The 21,958-nt window shown below is 37.2% G+C and overlaps 1 protein-coding gene across 11 annotated transcripts in view; it reads left to right on the forward strand.

The window, feature by feature from the left end:
• The window catches only part of CEP63 (centrosomal protein 63), a 61,428-nt gene that overhangs the window by 20,313 nt on the left and 19,157 nt on the right, over positions 1–21,958 (forward strand). For 10 of the 11 annotated variants that reach the window (XM_032333611.1, XM_032333594.1, XM_032333619.1 and 7 more), the window contains one exon: positions 3,485–3,598. The exons of the other annotated variant lie outside the window; for it this stretch is intronic. In XM_032333611.1, coding sequence (XP_032189502.1) covers positions 3,485–3,598 — 114 coding nt within the window. The remainder of the gene's footprint in view (positions 1–3,484; positions 3,599–21,958) is intronic. 11 annotated transcript variants of the gene reach the window in all.

Genomic DNA, 21,958 nt, shown 5'->3' on the forward strand with positions numbered 1-21,958 from the left:
TGTGATTGCTTACAATTTGTCAGAGTGACCTTTCACCCACAAAAATGCTACTTAGAATTGTAATTTCTTTGTTTAATATTCTTTTACATCTTAATTTTTTTTTAATCTTTTTTAAAAGATGTTATTTATTTATTTGACAGAGATCACGAGTAGGCAGAGAGGCAGGCAGAGAGAGAGGGGGAAGCAGGCTCCCTGCTGAGCAGAGAGCCTGATGTGGTGCTCGATCCCAGGATTTTGGGATCATGACCTGAGCTGAAGGCAGAGGCTTAACCCACTGAGCCACCCAGGTGCCCCTACATCTTAATGTTTTTATACATTTGAAGAGCTTAGACTCAGAGGGCTGTGCAGACACTGCTTCCTCTCCAGCCATCTTTAGTGACACCGGGGTTTTTTTTCTCCCAAACACCTTATCTTCCTCTTGCCGCTCATTACCATTCTCCTTTATTTCTACCTCAAAACCACATCTTTGATTTTCATGTCACAGGCCAGTACCCCCAACCAGTATACGTACAACCAAAGTAGGCATCTTCTGATGCCTGAGTTACTTCCTGGCCCAGAGGTTTCAGTGCCCAGGGCATTGTCACTCTCTTCAGTGTTACACTTCTCATAATTCTTGAGGATTTCAGTATGTATAGGGATGATGCTTATAATACTTGGCTCTTTGAACTTCTTGGTGTTCTTTCCTCCATCCACATCTTGATCTCCTTCTTGTCTCATCCATCCATTCCCACTGCCATTCCATGGGTGTCAGTCATTATCAAACTTACAGACTTCCTGGAATCACATCTTTAATCATCTCATTCTTTAAATGCCGTCCTTCTCGTTGCAGTTCATGCCCTCTATTCTCAATAACCTCTTGGCTGTCAATAATCACTTGACCCCCAAGTGATTGAATTCTGCTGCCTTTTCACTGCTCGGTAGCTACCCCATGTCCTCACGTGTCAGTCCTCACACAGCTTAAATTCCGTGGCTGCATTCCTTACATTCCCCTTCAGCTCTTGTGTCCATTTCTTCCTTCATGATACTTGCTTGGCAAAACCATTAATCTACTTAAGTCTAGCTTTGTGCCTGCTCTCTACTTGCTGTGTTTGGCAGAACATGGCTGGAGAAAAACATAATCATGCTGACTGGCCTCATTTTAAATTCATGTTCATCTACCTCAAAAGAGTTCCTAATGCTTCCCAGAATCATATTACATTTCCCCTCACTCTGCTACTTTCCATAATGACTATTTTATACTTTCTCTTTTCTCAAACTTTTAGTACTTGTTCCCACATTCTCACCATTGGGTGATGATCTTGCTTTCCATTTACTTGAGAAAATGGAAGCAATAAGAAGAGAATTTTCACAAACTTCCAACATCTGCCCCCCTGTTTGCATCTGTGTCCATATGCTCTGCCTTCCTGCTAGTGGAACTGTCCACACTCTTCCTCGGCCCCTACCGGAGACATGGCTCCAGACATTCTTTTCTTTTGTGCCTCCTCCCTTCCTTTCTACTGAATGTTTTCCGCCACCATCCAGCTTTCTCCCCTGTTAAATATCCTCTCTTTACCTCTCTCTTCCTCTGGATGCTGCCCCATTTTTCCCTTTCGTTTTATAACTAAACTACTTTATGCACGTATACCTGTCTCCAGTTCGTTTTTGCCCATTTTTTTGCATCCACTCAGTAAGGGTTTTGCCCTGTCACTCTCTGGAAGCGATTTATATGGAGGTCACCAATGAGTTCCACCTTAAAACACTTTCTTGATTTGACTTAGAGAACAATCACGCTTTCCTGGGCTTTCTCCTACCTCTTTAGCTACTTCTCAATCTCTTTTGCTACCCACCCTTTTAACATTGGAATACCCTAGGGGTTATATCATTGGACCTTTTCTTTTCTGTATCTGTGCTCACTCCCGTAGTGATATCATTCACTCTCGTATTTTTAGCACTGTATGTATGTTGATAATCCGCACATTTATGTATCCAGTCTTAACCTGTCCTTTTTGCTACAGAGTAATTTCCAACTGCCTGGTTCAGCTGTTCCACAGCTCCACCTTGATGTCTAAAGCCATGTCAGACTTGACACATCCAAAATAAACTTCCTGGTTTCCTCTTCCCCATCCCCCAACACCATTCCTGTTTAAGGCCAACTCCATTCCTCAATTTCTCAAGCCGAAAGTCTTAGAGTGACCCTTGACTTCTCTTTTCTCCACACAGCAGCCACCATGATTCTGTTGTAAGTCAAAGCATGTCCTCTCCTTTACAAAAACCTTCCAGTACTATCTCTTAAAAGCCAAATTTATCCTAATGACCTATATAGTCTCGCTCCTTGTTAACTGACCTTTCTTTACCTGCTTTTCCCTTACTCCATTTGAACCACACCAGCCTCCTTGCTTACCCTTAAACATACCAGGATGCTTCCACTTCACTTTGTACTTGCCTTTCCCTTCCCAGAATAGTGTAATCTCATCCCCATCTCCCTGGAAGTTTACTTAAATGCCATCCATCCCTTTTTAAAATTGCAACTTCCAACTCTGAGCACTCTCTGCTCCATTTTCTGCAAAACAGGTATGATCATCTAATGTCTTATACACTGAATTTGTTGTCTATTGTCAGTTGAGTTGGGCTTGACTTTTTGTTTGTTTTGTTAACTATTGTAGCCCTACCACTTAGAATAGTTCCTGGCATATACAGGAGAATGGATGAGTGAGTGACTCTCAGAAAGCTGGTTAACAGTGATTATCCCAAACTCACTTCCGACTGCTGGAGTTGAGAATCCTGGAGGACAGTGATATAGAAATCCCTTTGATTTGTCCCATTTTCATAAATATTGGGCTCATTTTCTTATCAACAGGAAGTGATCCATGATTAATTTTGACTGTTTGGCTTTGGGTTACAAATATATGTATATCTCTTAAAATTCAGTACAGATATCCCCCTTGTTATTGAAGTTTTTGCAGTTCTTCTGTTGAGTTAGTAAAAATTTGGAATCAAAGGGTATTACATTATCTGAGTCTATTTTGTTCCTGAATTTCAGATACTAGAAGTAAGAATTGGCTACCCATGTGAAAATTTATTTGATCTGTTCAGTTTCTGGGTTTGGATATCAAGAATTTGGGTAGTGGGATCTCCCCATAATCATATTTTGAGATTTTAGTTCTCCTAAGATCAGTTTTCTGTAAAATCACTAAAAATGATAACAACCTTTAGGTGGCAGCAAATCTATGAAAATCATCACAACCTAGGATTTAGCATCTGTGTTTCATACTCTTCACCATTAGGGTGTTAAATTTAGAAAGACAGATAATCTAGAGGCACAGAATGTCAGAATTCAGTATTGCTCCATAGTTCTATCAGTTAAGTGAGTAATGGGGCTCCTGCTGGGGAGAAAGGTACATGTGTGCCCAGGGAGGAAGGGGAAAATTAAAGTAAAAGTGAATCAGGGAAGCAAGGACAGCAAGGGGAAGCACTTACAAGTTAAGTACCTTAATCACCTCTTCAGGAATTTCGTCAGAAATCACTGGACTGGGAGAAGCAACGCTTAATTTATCAGCAACAGGTGTCTTCTCTGGAGGCACAGAGGAAGGCTTTGGCTGAACAATCAGAGATAATTCAGGTAGGTTTAAGCCATTTTAAAATAATGAGAGGCCGAGAAGTCTTGATGGCATTGGCACTAGCTTAATGTGGTCCGTGTTTGCTCACTCGTGTCCACACTTGTGTCCACGCATGTCTTCATGCCACACACTCTTTTGTTTTCTCGCTCCTCCCTCATGCTCCCTCTTGCCCTCTCCGTCTTGCATTTTCCTGCTCACTCCACGCTCGCACTCATGTCATTTTCTCCTGATCTTGGTCTTCTCTTTTTCTCCCTTTCTGTCCCTCCCCATCTCTCTCTTTCTACCTCGGTTCTCTCTCTCTTTCTACTTCTTTGGGTCTCTGGCTTACTAGTCTGGGTGTTTCTGGCTTTTGCCTTAGCTCCATTTCCACGTTGTGCTCCATCTCTGCTAACTGGGGGGCCTTGGCCAAAATGCCTCAGTTGTGGAGCTTCAGCCCAGTTGCTTGGGCCTACAGGTACCAAGAGACTGACACCGCATTGATCTGCATCCTAACCAAAAGCAGTATCTTTGTGACAACGGAAACATGTTCTAGAACTCTAGTAAGAATCTTTTTTTAAATAAAGAACTAGTGACTTAAGCAGAACCAAAGAATAGCTATCTAATTTAGGGATATTTCTTCTTAGAACATACACTGTTTTTTTCAATTAAAAACCAAGAACACAAAAGGAAGTGAATATAGAGGGGAATAAATATTTGTGACCATCTGTTGTGTGCTAGACACAGTCTTAATGCCTCTTTTAGATTGCAGTTACCTAGAATATGTGGTTCTGTGTTGTCTGTTTAATATGATAATCTGTTAAGGTTATCTCAGTTTTATAGAATGAGGGAATTACTGGATAAGTTAAAAGAACTGAAGAGAAGCTTAAAAAAAATTTTTTTTTAAAACAATCTGCATTATTTGCTGCTTTAACTCTCAGTAATGTTTTGGCTTGTAATCATTCCCCTGAAATGTCAGCTGGCCAATTAATTCCCGTGAATGGCTCTGTGACTCCACTCAGGATGGGAGGAGGGGCCCACAGCAACCTCAAGGAAGAAAATTATTCACTAGGCTGCTGCAAGCTAAGCAGTCAGAGTGGGCCAATAAAATCCTGGCTGTCTAGACCACAGTTTTTTTTGACCTGAATGCTAAAGCACTATGCAAACATAAATAGCTATAAGGCACTGTTATATTCTAATTGTAGCTTTCAGTTTGGAAAAAAAAGAAAATCAAGTCCTGCTTTTTAGTTCTCAATTACTCATCTGTGGAGTATGCTTATTATTGATTGCAAATCCTTTTTTCAAATTACTATTGTGATTCCTCTGCATAATTAAACTTCATTGTTAGTAAAAGTGAGATTTTTATTTACCATAATTCAGGGAGGCCAGAATAAGAAGCCTTTAAAAAGCCAACATTTGTTTTCCCTGCTAAGGGTATTTGAATCATTCTCCTGGTAGTTTGTTTAAAACTACTTTCCCTGCTTAACTGGAAAAAATATTACTGTAATATATTTCTCTTCCCCCCTCAGCAAACTGAACAAAATTAAATCTTTCTGTGATTCAGTATGTGGCAATGCTGTATGACCATCATTTAAAAATGATTAAAAAAAAAAAACAGAACTTTTAAATTTCTGGATAGTTGTTACCCAGCATTAATAGTTACTATCATTTTGCTAGTTTTTTTTTTTTTTAAATTGTGGTAGAAAACATAAAAATTTACCGTCTTGGGGTGCCTGGGTGGCTCAGTGGGTTATAGCCTCTGCCTTCGGCTCAGGTCATGATCCCAGAGTCTTGGGATCGAGCCCCACATTGGGGGGAAGCAGGGAGCCTGCTTCCTCCTCTCTCTGCCTGCTTCTCTGCCTACTTGTGATCTCTGTCTGTCAAATAAATAAATAAAATCTTTTTAAAAAATTTACCATCTTAACCATTTTATTAAAAAAAATTTCTTTTAATGATTTAATTTATTTATTTGACAGAGATCACAAGTAGGCAGAGAGGCAGTCAGAGAGAGAGGGGCAAACAGGTTCTCTGCTGAGCAGAGAGCCCTATGTGGGGCTCGATCCCGGGACCTTGAGATTATGACCTGAGCTGAAGGCAGAGGCTTAACCCACTGAGCCACCCAGGCACCCCTATCTTAACCATTTAGTATAGTAATGTTAACTCTGTGCATGTTGTTGTGTAACAGATCTCCAGGACTTGTTTTACTTATAAAAGTAAGTAAGACTGTACCGATTGACAACAGCTCATTTTGCCAGTCTTGTTTCATGCTTCCCCACTTTTTACCTTTGGATGGAATATTACAAAGCAAATCACAGAAATTGTCATGTTTCCCAACAGATAAAGACCTTAAAAATTATAATATACCTGTATTACATTAACAGAGTACTTTATTAACATAATTTAATATTCAGTCTGTTCAGACTTCCCCAGTTGTCTGAAATTATATCTTTGTACAGTTTGATATTCAAATTGGAATCCAGTCAAGGTTGACATGTTACATTTTAGTGATATGTGAGTCACCGTTGAACAGTCAAGCGAGAAAATCTGGGAGGATGGATAAGTGGAGATCAGTATCCACACTTCCCCCAGTTTTTAAAAATTTGATATAAACTTTCTTCTTACATATTTTTTAACATCTGGAAGTAGAGTTCCCAATAACTTCTCAATCTTTGAGTCCTATGTTTGCTCAAGTTCTTTTCATCAGCTATTAAAGTTATTAAATACATGTTCATTTTGGAAAAAATGAGAAAATGTCAGTGAGACAAGAATTAAATAAAATCACCCATAATTCCATAATTTAGAGATCTCTCATGATGAACATTTTGGTGTAAATTTTGTCCAACTTTTTTTAATGTTTCTGTGCAGTGCACATTCCAGTCATGTACATTTACCAAAAAAACACAGTTGTGTGTTAGGGAGGTAATATGTATGTTTGGTTTTTAGATTCCATGATAGATGAAATCATACAGTGTTTGTCTTTCTCTGTCTGACCTGTTTCACTGAGTGTAATGCCTTCTGGTCCATCGGTGTTGTCACAAGTGGCAAGATTTCATTCTTTCTTAATGCCAGTAATATTCCATTCTAATAGAATACAAATACACACTAACACCCATTCCCCACATCTTCTTTAGCCATTTGTCTATTAATGGACACTTGGGTTGTTTCCATAACTTGGCTAGTTTAAGCAGTGAGGTAGTGAACATAGCGATGTGGTTCTCTCTTTGAGTTGGTATTTTTGTGTTCTTCAGATAAATACCCAGAAGTGGGGTTACTGCATCATATGGTATTTCTAATTTTGATTTTTTTGAGGAGGTGCCAGACTGTTTTCTATAGTGGCTGCACCCATTCACAATCCCACCAACACTGTATAAGATCTGCCTTTTCTCCACATCCTCACCAATACTGGCTATTTTGTCTTTTTGATAACTGGCCATTTTGACAGGTGTGAGGTGATATGTCATTGTGGTTCTGATTTTCATTTCCCTGATGATGAGTGATGCTGAGCATCTTTTCATGTGTCTGTTGGTCATCAGAATGTCTTTGGAAAAATGTCTCTTTATGTCTTCTTCCCAATTTTACATAAGGTTTGGTTTTTTGATATTAAGTTGTGTAAGTTCTTTATATGTCTTAGATTTTAACCCCTTATCAGATGTATGACTTGAAAGTATCTTTTCCCATTCCGTGTAGATTGCCTTTTTGTTTTGTTTACAGTTTCTTTTATCATGCAAAACCTTTTTAGTTTGATGTAATTCCGTTTGTTTATTTTAGTTTTTGTTGCCCTTGCCACAGGATACTGGTCCAAAAAAATATTGCTGTGACTGTTGTCAGAGAGCTTACTGCCTGTGTTTTCTTCTAGGAGTCTTAGGGTTTCAGTTCCTTTTTTTTTTTTTTTTTTAAATTTATTTGACAGAGATCACAAGCAGGCAGAGAGGCGGGGGAAGCAGGCTCTCCACCAAGCAGAGAGCCGGAGGGGCTCAATCCCAGGACCCCACCCACTGAGCCACCCAGGCGCCCCAGGGTTACAGTTCTTACGTTCAATTCTTTAATCCATTTTGAATTTTGTATGTAGTATAAGATAGTGACCTCCTATCATTCTTTTGCATGTAGCTGTCTAGTTTTCCCATCATTTATTGAAGAGACTCTCCCCGATGTTTGTTCTTTCCTCCTTTGTTATGGGCTAATTGACGATATAAGTGTGGGCTTATTTCTGGTCTCTATTCTAGTCTATTAATATATATGTCTGTTTTCATACCAGTACCATACTGTGTTAATTACTATAGCTTTGTGGGATAGTTTGAAATTAGGGGGTATGATACCTCCAGCTTTGTTCTTTCTCGTATTGCTTTGGCTACTTTAGGATCTTTTGTAGTTGCGCACAAACATTAGGATTCTTTGTTGCAGTTCTGTGGAAAATACCATTGATATTTTGATGGGGATTGCACTGAATTTGTAGATTGCTTTGGGTAGCATAGGCATTTTAACTATTCTTCCAGTTCATGAGCATGGAATATCTTTCTATTTATTTGTGTTGTCTTCAGTTTCTTTTGTCAGTGTCTTACGGTTTTCAGTGTACAGATATTTCACCTCCTTGATTAAATTTATTCCTAGGTGTTTTATTCTTTTTGATTGAAATATAATGGCAATTATTTTATAATTGCAATTTTCTGATAGCTCATTATTAGTGTAGAAAAATACACTAATGTTAGTATGTTAATTTTGTATTGTACAGCTTTACAGAATTCATTTATTCTAACAGCTTTTTCTGTAGTCTTCAAGGCTTTCTATATATAGTGTTATGCCATCTGCAAATTTTGATAGTTTTATTTTTTCTTTGCCAATATTGATGCCATTTTATTTCTTTTCCTAGCCTAATTGCTGTGGCCAGGACTTCCAATACTATGTTGTATAAAAGTGGTGAGCGTGGGCGTCCTTTTTATTTCTGATCTTGAGGAAAAGCTTTCAGCTTTTTGAGTATGAAGTTAGCTGTGGATTTGTCATTTATGGCCTCTATATCCCCTTTGTTAAGAGTTTTTAATCATAATGGATGATGAATTGTCAGATGCTTTTTCTGCTAGTGTGGAGGTGATCATACGATTTTGATCTTTCATTTTGTGGTGTATCACATTGATTTGCGGATGTTGAACCATCCTTATACTACTGGAATAAATCCTACTTGATAATGACCCTTTTAATGTATTGTTGAATTCAGTTTGCTCATATTCTGTTGAGGATTTTTTACACCTGTGTTCAGGGATATTAGCTTATAATTTTCTCTTTTTGTGGTGTCTTTGGTTTTGATACTTGGATAATGCTGGCCTCATAAGTTTGGAAGCTTTCCTTACTCTTAGTATTTTAGAATAATTTGAGAAGGATAGGTACTAACTTTTTTTAAAAAAAGATTTTATTTATTTTTTTGACAGAAAGATGGAGAGCACAGGTAGGCAGAGCAGCAGGCAGAGGGAAAGGGAGAAGCAGGCTCTCTGCTGAACAGGGAGCCTGACGTGGGGCTCGATCCCAGGACCCTGGGATCATGACCCGAGCTGAAGGCAGAAGCTTAACTGACAATTACCCAGGTGCTCTGGTACTAACTCTTCTTTAAATGTTTTGTAGAATTCACCTGTAAAGCTGTCTGGTTCTGGACTTTTGTATTTTGGGAGTTTGAAAATTACTGTTTCAGTTCATTACTTGTAATTGGTTGATTCATATTTTCTATTTCTGTGTGATTTAATCTTGGAAGGTTGTGTGTTTCTAAGAATTTTTCTATTCTGAAGATTTTCCAGTTTGTTGGCATGTAATTGTTTGTGGTAGCCTTTTATGGTCCTTTGTATTTCTGTGGTGTCAGTTTTAACTTCTCTTTTTTTATTTATTTGTTTCTTCTCTCTTTTGATCTTATCTATCTGGCTAGAGATTTATCAGTTTTGCTTATCTTTTCCAAGGACCAGTTTTTAGTTTCATTGATCTTTTTTATTCTTTAAGCCTCTATTTCATTTATTTCCTCTAACCTTTATTATTTCTTCCTTCTACTAACTTCAGGCTTTGTTTTTCTTTTCCTGTTTCCTTTATGTGTAAAGTTAGACTGTTCATTTGAGATTTTTCTTGTTTCTTGATGTAGGCCTCTATCTTTATGAACTTCCCTCTTAGAACTACTTTTGCTGCATAGTGTTTCCATTTTCATTTATCTAAAGGTATTTTTTCTTTTCGATTTTTTTGTTGACCACTTAGTTGTTTATAGCATGTTGTGTAGTCTCCATATGTTTGTATTTTTTCCAGTTTTCTACTTATAATCAATTTCTCTTTTCATATTGTTGTGGTCAAAAAAGATGCTTGATATGATTTCAGTGTTACTGAATTTACTGTGATTGGTTTTGTGGCCTAACATGTGATCTGTCCTGGAGAATTCCATTTACACTTGAGAAGAGTGTGTGTTTTGCAGTTTTTGGATGACATGTTTTGTTTCTATCTGTTAAATCCATCTGGTCTAATGTGTCATTTAAGGCCAGTGTTTCCTTATTGATTTTCTGTCTGGATGATCTATCATTGATGTAAATAGCGTGTTAAAGTCCCCTACTCTTTAATATATTACTGTCAGTTTCTCGTTTTATCCCACTTAGGTTTTTTAAAATTATTATTTAGCTACACTAAAGACTTTATAATACAGTATTTTATTCGGTTATCATGCTTAAATTTTTCCTTTTTTAATATGACAGATCAACAAATGTATAGTCATAATGATTGCATAGAAGTCCAGTCTACCATTAAATATACCATAATTAACATATTGAATCCCTTATTGTGTTAGAACATTTAGTTTTTTACATTTTTACTCTTGTAAATAGTGCTTGGGTGAATGTCTTTGTCTAAACATCTGGGAGTATATGTCCATTTATATTCTTAGGAAATGGCCCTAGAAGTGAAATTGCTGTATCAGTATACTTGTACATTCTTAAAGATTTTAATATATATTGGCAAAGTACACTCCAAAATTACATTGATCCAGACTTCACCAGCAGTATTTGGGATTGTCCATTTTCTCTCACTTTCCCAATATTGGGCACTAATATTTTTTTAAATTTCACCTACTTTTAAGCTTGTCCTTGCCAGTCTGACAGGTGAAGAATATGATACATGATTATTTCTTTTAATGTGCATTTCTTTAATTATGAATAAGGTTGTGCATTTTTTCATCTACTTGCAGACATCTCCATTTTTTGTAAATTGTTTGTGTCCTTTGCTCATTTTTCTTTTAGGAGATTTATATTATACTATTTTGAAATAGCTCTTCCTACATTGACTATATTATTAACACTTTGTTGTTTTGTTGCAGTTCTGGGTGTTTCCTAGTTTACCTTAATTTTTGCCTGATAGTTTCAGTGGAAATATGGTTGTTTTATAAACAATTATTTAGAATTGCTTAATTCTCTTCTAATTTTTTCTGTAGGGTTTCTATCTTGATGTCATAGTGTAAAGCTTTATCTAAGCCAAGATTTCTTCTGCTTTATAATTTTTTTATATATTTGATCTGATAATTATTATTATATGGTATTTGATAAGCTAAATTTGTTTTTTTTCTAAATGGTTATCCACATATTTTATTGACTGTTAGATTTTGAGAACTTGACAGAGTGATTCTAAAATTTTTATGGAAGAATAAATGAATGGTACTAAGCAGCATTTTCTAAAAGAGCGAGGGTGATGTTCTATCAAATATTAAAATGTATTATATTAAAAAGAACAGTTCTTAAACAACGTGACATTATTAGTTGCAATGATAGAATGATGGTTATATATGCATAGAAAAGGATCCATTTAGTCACTAAAACATAAGGTTATTTCTGTTTAGAAGGCAAGAAATCACGTGCTACTTTCCCTCTTGTCCATATAGAAATGTTGAAAGGAGATATTAAGGGAAATCTTTGAGAACATTAAAACATTTAAAAAATTAAAGTATTAAGCCAGCAGAGAGTATAAAATATTTAGCTGATAAATGTTATTTGAGAAAAATAGAGGTTCCATTAAATATACATGTTTTCCTTTTGAAATATTTAGATGACTGTATATCATTCAAGTTAGCTTTAAATCCACTTCTCAATTTTATATGTATATATATACATATGTGTGTATATATATATATATATAATTTTTAAAGCATCCTTTTCATGTTACAACCTATGAAGAAAAGATGATCCTAACTCAAATGTTAATCTGTTGTCTTGGTAGAAATATCAGAGTTAATTGAATTGGGTCAGACCTACTGTTGAAAGTTTATAGTGACATAGACACAACAGTGATAAGAGGGTATTACTGGGAGCCAGTCTCTTAATGGGCTCCTCAAGCTGCTCCCTGTTGGAAATGCTGCAAGGCTGTAGCCTGCACTGACATGTTTGGAGTCGACACTGATGGGGAGATTGATAAAGATGGTTCCTGCCACAGTCATAGCTTCATTCTGGGATCCTTTGGAAAATAAAAAGCCCTTGTTTTTTCATATCACATTGTTCTCAGGAATCTCACTATCTGGGAAAGCCATTCCATTGAAGCATCAGGATTACAGTAAAGCCAGAGAAGGATTTGACCTCAGTTGCAGCCACCCCCCCCTTCCCCTACTCTCACACTTCCATTGCCCACCTTGGATTTTATTCCCATCTCCTTGACATAAATTGCCTCTTTAAATATTTCTTTACTTTTATTTATTTATTTATTTTTTAATTTTAATTTTTTATTTTTATTTTTATTTTTTTTTTTAATTTCCAGCATAACAGTATTCATTATTTTTGCACAACACCCCGTGCTCCATGCAATCCGTGCCCTCTATAATACCCACCACCTGGTACCCCAACCTCCCACCCCCCGTCCCTTCAAAACCCTCAGATTGTTTTTCAGAGTCCATAGTCTCTCATGGTTCACCTCCCCTTCCAATTTCCCCCAACTCCCTTCTCCACTCTAAGTCCCCATGTCCTCCATGCTATTTGTTATGCTCCACAAATAAGTGAAACCATATGATAATTGACTCTCTCTGCTTGACTTATTTCACTCAGCATAATCTCTTCCAGTCCCGTCCATGTTGCTACAAAAGTTGGGTATTCATCCTTTCTGATGGAGGCATAATACTCTATCCCCAGGGGTACAGGTCTGTGAATCACCAGGTTTACACACTTCACAGCACTCACCAAAGCACATGCCCTCCCCAATGTCCATAATCCCACCCCCTTCTCCCAAACACCCTCCCCCCAGCAACCCTCAGTTTGTTTTGTGAGATTAAAAGTCACTTATGGTTTGTCTCCCTCCCAATCCCATCTTGTTTCATTTATTCTTCTCCTACCCACTTAAGCCCCCATGTTGCATCACCACTTCCTCATATCAGGGAGATCATATGATAGTTGTCTTTTTCTGCTTGACTTATTTCGCTAAGCATGATACGCTCTAGTTCCATCCATGTTGTCGCAAATGGCAAGATTTCATTTCTTTTGATGGCTGCATAGTATTCCATTGTGTATATATACCACATCTTCTTGATCCATTCATCTGTTGATGGACATCTAGGTTCTTTCCATAGTTTGGCTGTTGTGGACATTGCTGCTATAAACATTCGGGTGCATGTGCCCCTTCGGATCACTACGTTTGTATCCTTAGGGTAAATACCCAATAGTGCAATTGCTGGGTCATAGGGCAGTTCTATTTTCAACATTTTGAGGAACCTCCATGCTGTTTTCCAGAGTGGCTGCACCAGCTTGCATTCCCACCAACAGTGTAGGAGGGTTCCCCTTTCTCCGCATCCTCGCCAGCATCTGTCATTTCCTGACTTGTTTATTTTAGCCATTCTGACTGGTGTGAGGTGATATCTCATTGTGGTTTTGATTTGTATTTCCCTGATGCCGAGTGATATGGAGCACTTTTTCATGTGTCTGTTGGCCATCTGGATGTCTTCTTTGCAGAAATGTCTGTTCATGTCCTCTGCCCATTTCTTGATTGGATTATTTGTTCTTTGGGTGTTGAGTTTACTAAGTTCTTTATAGATTCTGGACACTAGTCCTTTATCTGATATGTCATTTGCAAATATCTTCTCCCATTCTGTCAGTTGTCTTTTGATTTTGTTAACTGTTTCCTTTGCTGTGCAAAAGCTTTTGATCTTGATGAAATCCCAATAGTTCATTTTTGCCCTTGCTTCCCTTGCCTTTTGCGTTGTTCCTAGGAAGATGTTGCTGCGGTTGAGGTCAAAGAGGTTGCTGCCTGTGTTCTCCTCAAGGATTTTGATGGATTCCTTTCGCACATTGAGGTCCTTCATCCATTTTGAGTCTATTTTTGTGTGTGGTGTAAGGAAATGGTCCAATTTCATTTTTCTGCATGTGGCTGTCCAATTTTCCTAGCACCATTTATTGAAGAGGCTGTCTTTTTGCCATTGGACATTCTTTCCTGCTTTGTCGAAGATTAGTTGACCATAGAGTTGAGGGTCTATTTCTGGGCTCTCTATTCTGTTCCATTGATCTAGGTGTCTGTTTTTGTGCCAGTACCATGCTGTCTTGATGACGACAGCTTTGTAATAGAGCTTGAAGTCCGGAATTGTGATGCCACCAACGTTGGCTTTCTTTTTCAATATCCCTTTGGCTATTCGAGGTCTTTTCTGGTTCCATATAAATTTTAGCATTATTTGTTCCATTTCTTTGAAAAAGATGGATGGTACTTTGATAGGAATTGCATTAAATGTGTAGATTGCTTTAGGTAGCATAGACATTTTCACAATATTTATTCTTCCAATCCAGGAGCATGGAACATTTTTCCATTTCTTTGTGTCTTCCTCAATTTCTTTCATGAGTACTTTATAGTTTTCTGAGTATAGATTCTGTGTCTCTTTGGTTAGGTTTATTCCTAGGTATCTTATGGTTTTGGGTGCAATTGTAAATGGGATTGACTCCTTAATTTCTCTTTCTTCTGTCTTGCTGTTGGTGTAGAGAAATGCAACTGATTTCTGTGCATTGATTTTATATCCTGACACTTTACTGAATTCCTGTATAAGTTCTAGCAGTTTTGGAGTGGAGTCTTTTGGGTTTTCCACATATAGTATCATATCATCTGCGAAGAGTGATAATTTGACTTCTTCTTTGCCGATTTGGATGCCTTGAATTTCCTTTTGTTGTCTGATTGCTGAGGCTAGGACCTCTAGTACTATGTTGAATAGCAGTGGTGATAATGGACATCCCTGCCGTGTTCCTGACCTTAGCGGAAAAGCTTTCAGTTTTTCTCCATTGAGAATGATATTTGTGGTGGGTTTTTCATAGATGGCTTTGATGATATTGAGGTATGTGCCCTCTATCCCTACACTTTGAAGAGTTTTGATCAGGAAGGGATGCTGTACTTTGTCAAATGCTTTTTCAGCATCTATTGAGAGTATCATATGGTTCTTGTTCTTTCTTTTATTGATGTGTTGTATCACATTGACTGATTTGCGGATGTTGAACCAACCTTGCAGCCCTGGAATAAATCCCACTTGGTCGTGGTGAATAATCTTTTTAATGTACTGTTGAATCCTATTGGCTAGTATTTTGTTGAGTATTTTCGCATCTGTGTTCATCAAGGATATCGGTCTATAGCTCTCCTTTTTGGTGGGATCCTTGTCTGGTTTTAGGATCAAGGTGATGCTGGCCTCATAAAATGAGTTTGGAAGTTTTCCTTCCATTTCTATTTTTTGGAACAGTTTCAGGAGAATAGGAATTAGTTCTTCTTTAAATGTTTGGTAGAATTCCCCCGGGAAGCCGTCTGGCCCTGGGCTTTTGTTTGTTTGGAGATTTTTAATGACTGTTTCAATCTCCTTACTGGTTATGGGTCTGTTCAGGCTTTCTATTTCTTCCTGGTTCAGTTGTGGTAGTTTATATGTTTCTAGGAATGCATCCATTTCTTCCAGATTGTCAAATTTATTGGCGTAGAGTTGCTCATAGTATGTTCTTATAATAGTTTGTATTTCTTTGGTGTTAGTTGTGATCTCTCCTCTTTCATTCATGATTTTATTTATTTGGGTCCTTTCTCTTTTCTTTTTGATAAGTTGGGCCAGGGGTTTATCAATTTTATTAATTCTTTCAAAGAACCAGCTCCTAGTTTCGTTGATTTGTTCTATTGTTTTTTTGGTTTCTATTTCATTGATTTCTGCTCTGATCTTTATGATTTCTCTTCTCCTGCTGGGCTTAGGGTTTCTTTCTTGTTCTTTCTCCAGCTCCTTTAGGTGTAGGGTTAGGTTGTGTACCTGAGACCTTTCTTGTTTCTTGAGAAAGGCTTGTACCGCTATATATTTTCCTCTCAGGACTGCCTTTGTTGTGTCCCACAGATTTTGAACCGTTGTATTTTCATTATCATTTGTTTCCATGATTTTTTTCAATTCTTCTTTAATTTCCCGGTTGACCCATTCATTCTTTAGAAGGATGCTGTTTAGTCTCCATGTATTTGGGTTCTTTCCAAACTTCCTTTTGTGGTTGAGTTCTAGCTTTAGAGCATTGTGGTCTGAAAATATGCAGGGAATGATCCCAATCTTTTGATACCGGTTGAGTCCTGATTTAGGACCGAGGATGTGATCTATTCTGGAGAATGTTCCATGTGCACTAGAGAAGAATGTGTATTCTGTTGCTTTGGGATGAAATATTCTGAATATATCTGTGATGTCCATCTGGTCCAGTGTGTCATTTAAGGCCTTTATTTCCTTGCTGATCTTTTGCTTGGATGATCTGTCCATTTTAGTGAGGGGAGTGTTAAAGTCCCCTACTATTATTGTATTATTGTTGATGTGTTTCTTTGATTTTGTTATTAATTGGTTTATATAGTTGGCTGCTCCCACGTTGGGGGCATAGATATTTAAAATTGTTAGATCTTCTTGTTGGACAGACCCTTTGAGTATGATATAGTGTCCTTCCTCATCTCTTATTATAGTCTTTGGCTTAAAATCTAATTGATCTGCTATAAGGATTGCCACTCCTGCTTTCTTCTGATGTCCATTAGCATGGTAAATTCTTTTCCACCCCCTCACTTTAAATCTGGAGGTGTCTTCGGGCTTAAAATGAGTTTCTTGGAGGCAACATATAGATGGGTTTTGTTTTTTTATCCATTCTGATACCCTGTGTCTTTTGACAGGGGCATTTAGCCCATTAACATTCAGGGTAACTATTGAGAGATATGAATTTAGTGCCATTGTATTGCCTGTAAGTTGACTGTTACTGTATATGGTCTCTGTTCCTTTCTGATCTACCACTTGTAGGCTCTCTCTTTGCTTAGAGGACCCCTTTCAATATTTCCTGTAGAGCTGGTTTGGTATTTGCAAATTCTTTCAGTTTTTGTTTGTCCTGGAAGCTTTTAATCTCTCCTATTTTCAATGATAGCCTAGCTGGATATAGTATTCTTGGCTGCATGTTTTTCTCGTTTAGTGCTCTGAAAATATCTTGCCAGCTCTTTCTGGCCTGCCAGGTCTCTGTGGATAAGTCAGCTGCCAATCTAATATTTTTACCATTGTATGTTACAGACTTCTTTTCCCGGGCTGCTTTCAGGATTTTCTCTTTGTCACTGAGACTTGTAAATTTTACTATTAGGTGACGGGGTGTGGGCCTATTCCTATTGATTTTGAGGGGCGTTCTCTGAACCTCCTGAATTTTGATGCTCGTTCCCTTTGCCATATTGGGGAAATTCTCCCCAATAATTCTCTCCAGTATACCTTCTGCTCCCCTCTCTCTTTCTTCTTCTTCTGGAATCCCAATTATTCTAATGTTGTTTCGTCTTATGGTGTCACTTATCTCTCAAATTCTCCCCTCGTGGTCCAGTAGCTGTTTGTCCCTCTTTTGCTCAGCTTCTTTATTCTCTGTCATTTGGTCTTCTATATCACTAATTCTTTCTTCTGCCTCATTTATCCTAGCAGTGAGAGCCTCCATTTTTGATTGCACTTCATTAATAGCTTTTTTTATTTCAACTTGGTTAGATTTTAGTTCTTTTATTTCTCCAGAAAGGGCTTTTATATCTCTCGAGAGGGTTTCTCTAATATCTTCCATGCCTTTTTCGAGCCCGGCTAGAACCTTGAGAATTGTCATTCTGAACTCTAGATCTGACATATTACCAATGTCTGTATTGATTAGGTCCCTAGCCTTTGGTACTGCCTCTTGTTCTTTTTTTTGTGTTGAATTTTTCCGTCTTGTCATTTTGTCCAGATAAGAGTATATGAAGGGGCAAGTAAAATACTAAAAGGGTGGCAACAACCCCAGGAAAAAATGCTTTAACCAAATTAGAAGAGATCCAAAATCGTGAGGGGAGAGAAAGGGGATAAAAAGAGGTTCAAAAAGGAAGAAAGAAAAAAAAAAGAAAAAAGAAAAAAAAAGAAAAGAAAAGAATTAAAAAAAAAAAAAAAAAAGGAAAACACCTTTCAGAAAGTGGTTGTTTTTCTGTTTCCAGAATTGCTGTTCTTCTTCTCTTCGATCTGCCGATGGATTTTCAGGTGTTTGCAATCTTTAGATAGGCTATCTAGCTGATCTCCGGCTAGCTGAAGCAGTCTCAGCCTGCTACTTCTCCGCCATCTTGACTCCTCATTTCTTTACTTTTAATACCTCTTCTGTGAGTTGTATTGTTGAGGTAATTCCACCCATTCCAACAGAGTAGTTAGAATGCAACATTTTAGATTAATAAGAGGAAGTTCTGCAGAGGGGTGGAAGAAAGTATAGAGGGAGAGATGTATGGGGATGGGTTCATATTTACATTTTAATGATAACTGTTACTGTGTGTGCATCTCTTTGGCTGTACTATAGGAATACTTGAAGCGTTTCAATGGAAGCATACCTCCCTGCTAATATTTGAATAGTATAAATTGGATAATGAATTCTTTTAGAAGCATTATACGTTGTGTACTCTGTTACTTTATGTCTCAGTTTTAATTGAACATTAAAGGAATGCAGTATTATAATTGTAACTTTGGCAATATCTTTATCTAGAGGCCTGTTGCCATTTTTGTCTTTTATGAAATTTTTTTGTCCAAGAAAGGGAGGATTACATTTTTTTCTTTCAGATGGAGTTGGTGTAGTATATTCTTTGTTATCCAAATTCTCATAGTTTGAGGATTTTTAAATGATAAATATTCACTGTGTAAAAAAGCATGATACATAACTGTATGATCTTAATTACATTAAAATACTTACTTGCGTAGATACACACATGGGACCCAGAAGTCAAACTGTAAACTGCTTGTGATTATGGATGACTTTGTTCTTTGCTTCTTGTGTTTTTCAGTTTCCTCTTATGCATGTGTTAACTTTTAAAAAATACATTTTTTAAAACCCAAGAAAAAATAAGAAGTTGTTCTGGTTTTGAGTTCAAAAAATTATTGGCAGTGGTTATTGCCAGAAAAGCTCAAAAATATATTAGCCTTAAGATTCCTCTAATGCCAGATATTTAAGAGAAATAATTGTTACTTTGTAAGTAGTTTATATGGTTGTTTCTGTTAGTCTTAGAAGAGGTATTTTGGACATATTCTAGTGTGGTTCTGTGTAATAGAAATAAAATGAGAGTAATATGTAACTTAAAACATTCTAGAAGTCACATTTAAAAAGTAAAAAAGAAAGAAGTAAAGATTTTGTTTATTTGAGAGAGAAAGAGAGAGATAGCAAGAGCAGAGTTAGGTGCAGAGGAAGAGAGGAAAGCAGATTTCCCAGTGGGGCTCAAACCCAGAATCCTAGGACCATGACTTGAGCTGAAGGCAGATGCCTAACCGACTGAGCCACCCAGGCGTCTGCTACTGCGGTGTTAAACACATAATGCTAGTGTTTTGTAATTACGTGTTGTCTTTCATCTCAAGTGTCCATTTGGGCAGAGGCTTTCTAGCTTTGTTCTGCCAAGGCCCAGGGCGGCTGTGCAGTTTAAGATGGGGTCGGGAAGGTTCAGCAAGTTGGGACTCCAGTCTCTCCTCCGCACCCTCACCCAGTCTCTTTAGTTATTTTTTCTGTACAGGGTTCTTTATAAGAGTTTCCCTTGAGGCAGAAAATGTATATATTGCATTTTAAAAGTTTGGACACAGTTGCATGCTCGGCAGTTATTCTTGTGGACCTAAACCTATTTGATTTCTTTTTTTCAGACTGTTATAGGAATCTGGTAAGAAGTTTTTGGTTCTTTACACCGGAATCTTGATCTGTAATTTCTACAAACACGATTTGTCTGTTTCTTCACCTTTCTCCTTCCAGTATTCCTCTGCCTTATGGGCACTATTGAGCATCTACTTTATGTGATCATAGTATAAGATTTGGGTCCTGTACAGTATACAGTAAAATCTTTAATCCATGGCAGATTGATTTCCTAGAGACATTTCCATTTAAATTGCTAAAAAATAAAACTGGATACCTTTACCTTTTAAAAATATTTACGATAAGACAGTTTTACTTACACAGACAGTTCATGTCTGTCTTCAGTATTTAGATGAAGTACCTATCTGGATGCAGGATTAAAACTTGTGAACGCTAGAAAGTTGGAAACTAAAAACTAGGATAGCTGGGATACACAACCTAGGAATTATAGAAGTCTGCTGGAACTTTATACTATAGGTCTGTGAGATAGTCACTAATCAGTTTTAATCAATGTACCTCAGTAGATAAATCATTGAAAGAAACTAATTTTTTTAATTTTATTTTTTTTTAAAGAAACTAATTTGAGATACACCGTATTTGGTTAAGTCTTTTAGCTCAGGAATTGTCTAAATATTGATGATAGAACCCATCTTTCCTCTCCTCCATGCACCTTTTTTCTCAAGGAACAAAATTCCTCAGTTCCCTCTACCCCAGATTTAAACATTTTGTGGTCATTTTGAATCGTCTGAATATGCATGTTTGTAATGTATCTGAAAATACAGAATAATTAACTACATGTAACATGTTCTGGGAAAGGTAAATTTGACCTGGAAAGTTAAGAAGTTTAGTGTTTAAGAAAAAAACCCCAATTTATGAGCTTCCATAAGAAATAAAATAATACATTATAGTTCCTGTATTTCCTGTGATATAAAGAGGAGAGGAATCCAGTTTTCTTATGTGATGACTCAGATGCAGTTAGACTTCTGCACTAGTGGGAGAATAATGCAGCTGTTCCTGTAGTAGGTGGGCAGCATCTCTTCTCCTGAGGAATCCCTTTCCCTTCTCAGTTCTTTCTTACCGCTTCTCAAGGTAGTTATTATATGATTTCTTAAGATTTCATTATTTGAGAGCAGTTTTCTGTTTGTAACAACATGGAGAGGGAGGTACAGAGATTTCCTGTGTGCTCCCATACATGCATGGCCTCCTCCATTCTCAACATCACTCACCAGAATGCTACCTTTGTTACTAGGGATGACCCTACACTGACACATGATAGTTTACTTTAGGGCTTCCTCTTGGTATTTTTTGCTCTGTATGAGTTTGTACAAATGTGTAATGACAATACCCATCATTGTAATAGCATACCGAGTATTTTCACGGCCATAAAATTCCTCTGTGCTTTCCCTGTTCATCTTTCTCCTGCCCTGCATCCCCATAATCACTGATATTTTTATTGTCTCTCTAGTTTTGCCTCTTCTAGAATGTCATGTAGTTGGAATCATACACTATATAGTCTTTACAGATGGGCTTCTTTCCCTTATTAATGTGCATTTAAAGTTCCTCCGTGTCTTTTCATGTCTTGATAGCTCATGTTTTTAGCACTGAATGATATTCCATTGTTTGGATGTACCACAATTTATTTATCCACTCATACCGAAGGACGTCTTGGTTGCTTCCAAGTTTGGGCAATTATGAATAAAACTGCTGTGAACATACATGTGCAGGTTTTTGTGAGAACATATTTTCAACTCCTTAGGGTAAATGGCAAAGAACACAATTGCTGGATCATATGGTAAGAATATATTAAATTTTGTAAGAGAACACCACATTGTCTTCCAAAACGCCTACAACATTTTGTATTCATACCAGCCATGTATGAGAGTTCTTGCTGCTCCACATCCTCACCAGCATTTGGTATCATCACTGTTCCAGATTTTGGTCATTCCGATAGATGTATAATTATTGTATTAATTTGCGTTTCCCTGGTGACATATGATGTAGATCATCTTTTCATATGTCTGTTTGCCATCTGTATATCTTTTTTGGTGAGATGTCTTTTCAGGTCTTTGGCCCATTTTTTAATGGAGTTGTTTGTTTCCTTATTCTTGGGTTTTAATTTTGATATATTTTGTATAATGGTCCTTTATCAGGTATGTCTTTTGCAAATATTTTCTCCCAGCCCCTGGCTTGTCTTGCTGTTCTTGATACTGTCTTTCAGGGAGTGGAAGTTTTTAATTTTAATCAAGTTCAGTTATTTATTTCAGGGCTCGTGTCTTTTGTGTCTTATCTAAAAAAGCATTCCTATACCCAAAGTTATCTAGG

Source organism: Mustela erminea, chromosome 1 (assembly GCF_009829155.1).
Source record: "Mustela erminea isolate mMusErm1 chromosome 1, mMusErm1.Pri, whole genome shotgun sequence".
Lineage (NCBI taxonomy): Eukaryota > Metazoa > Chordata > Mammalia > Carnivora > Mustelidae > Mustela > Mustela erminea.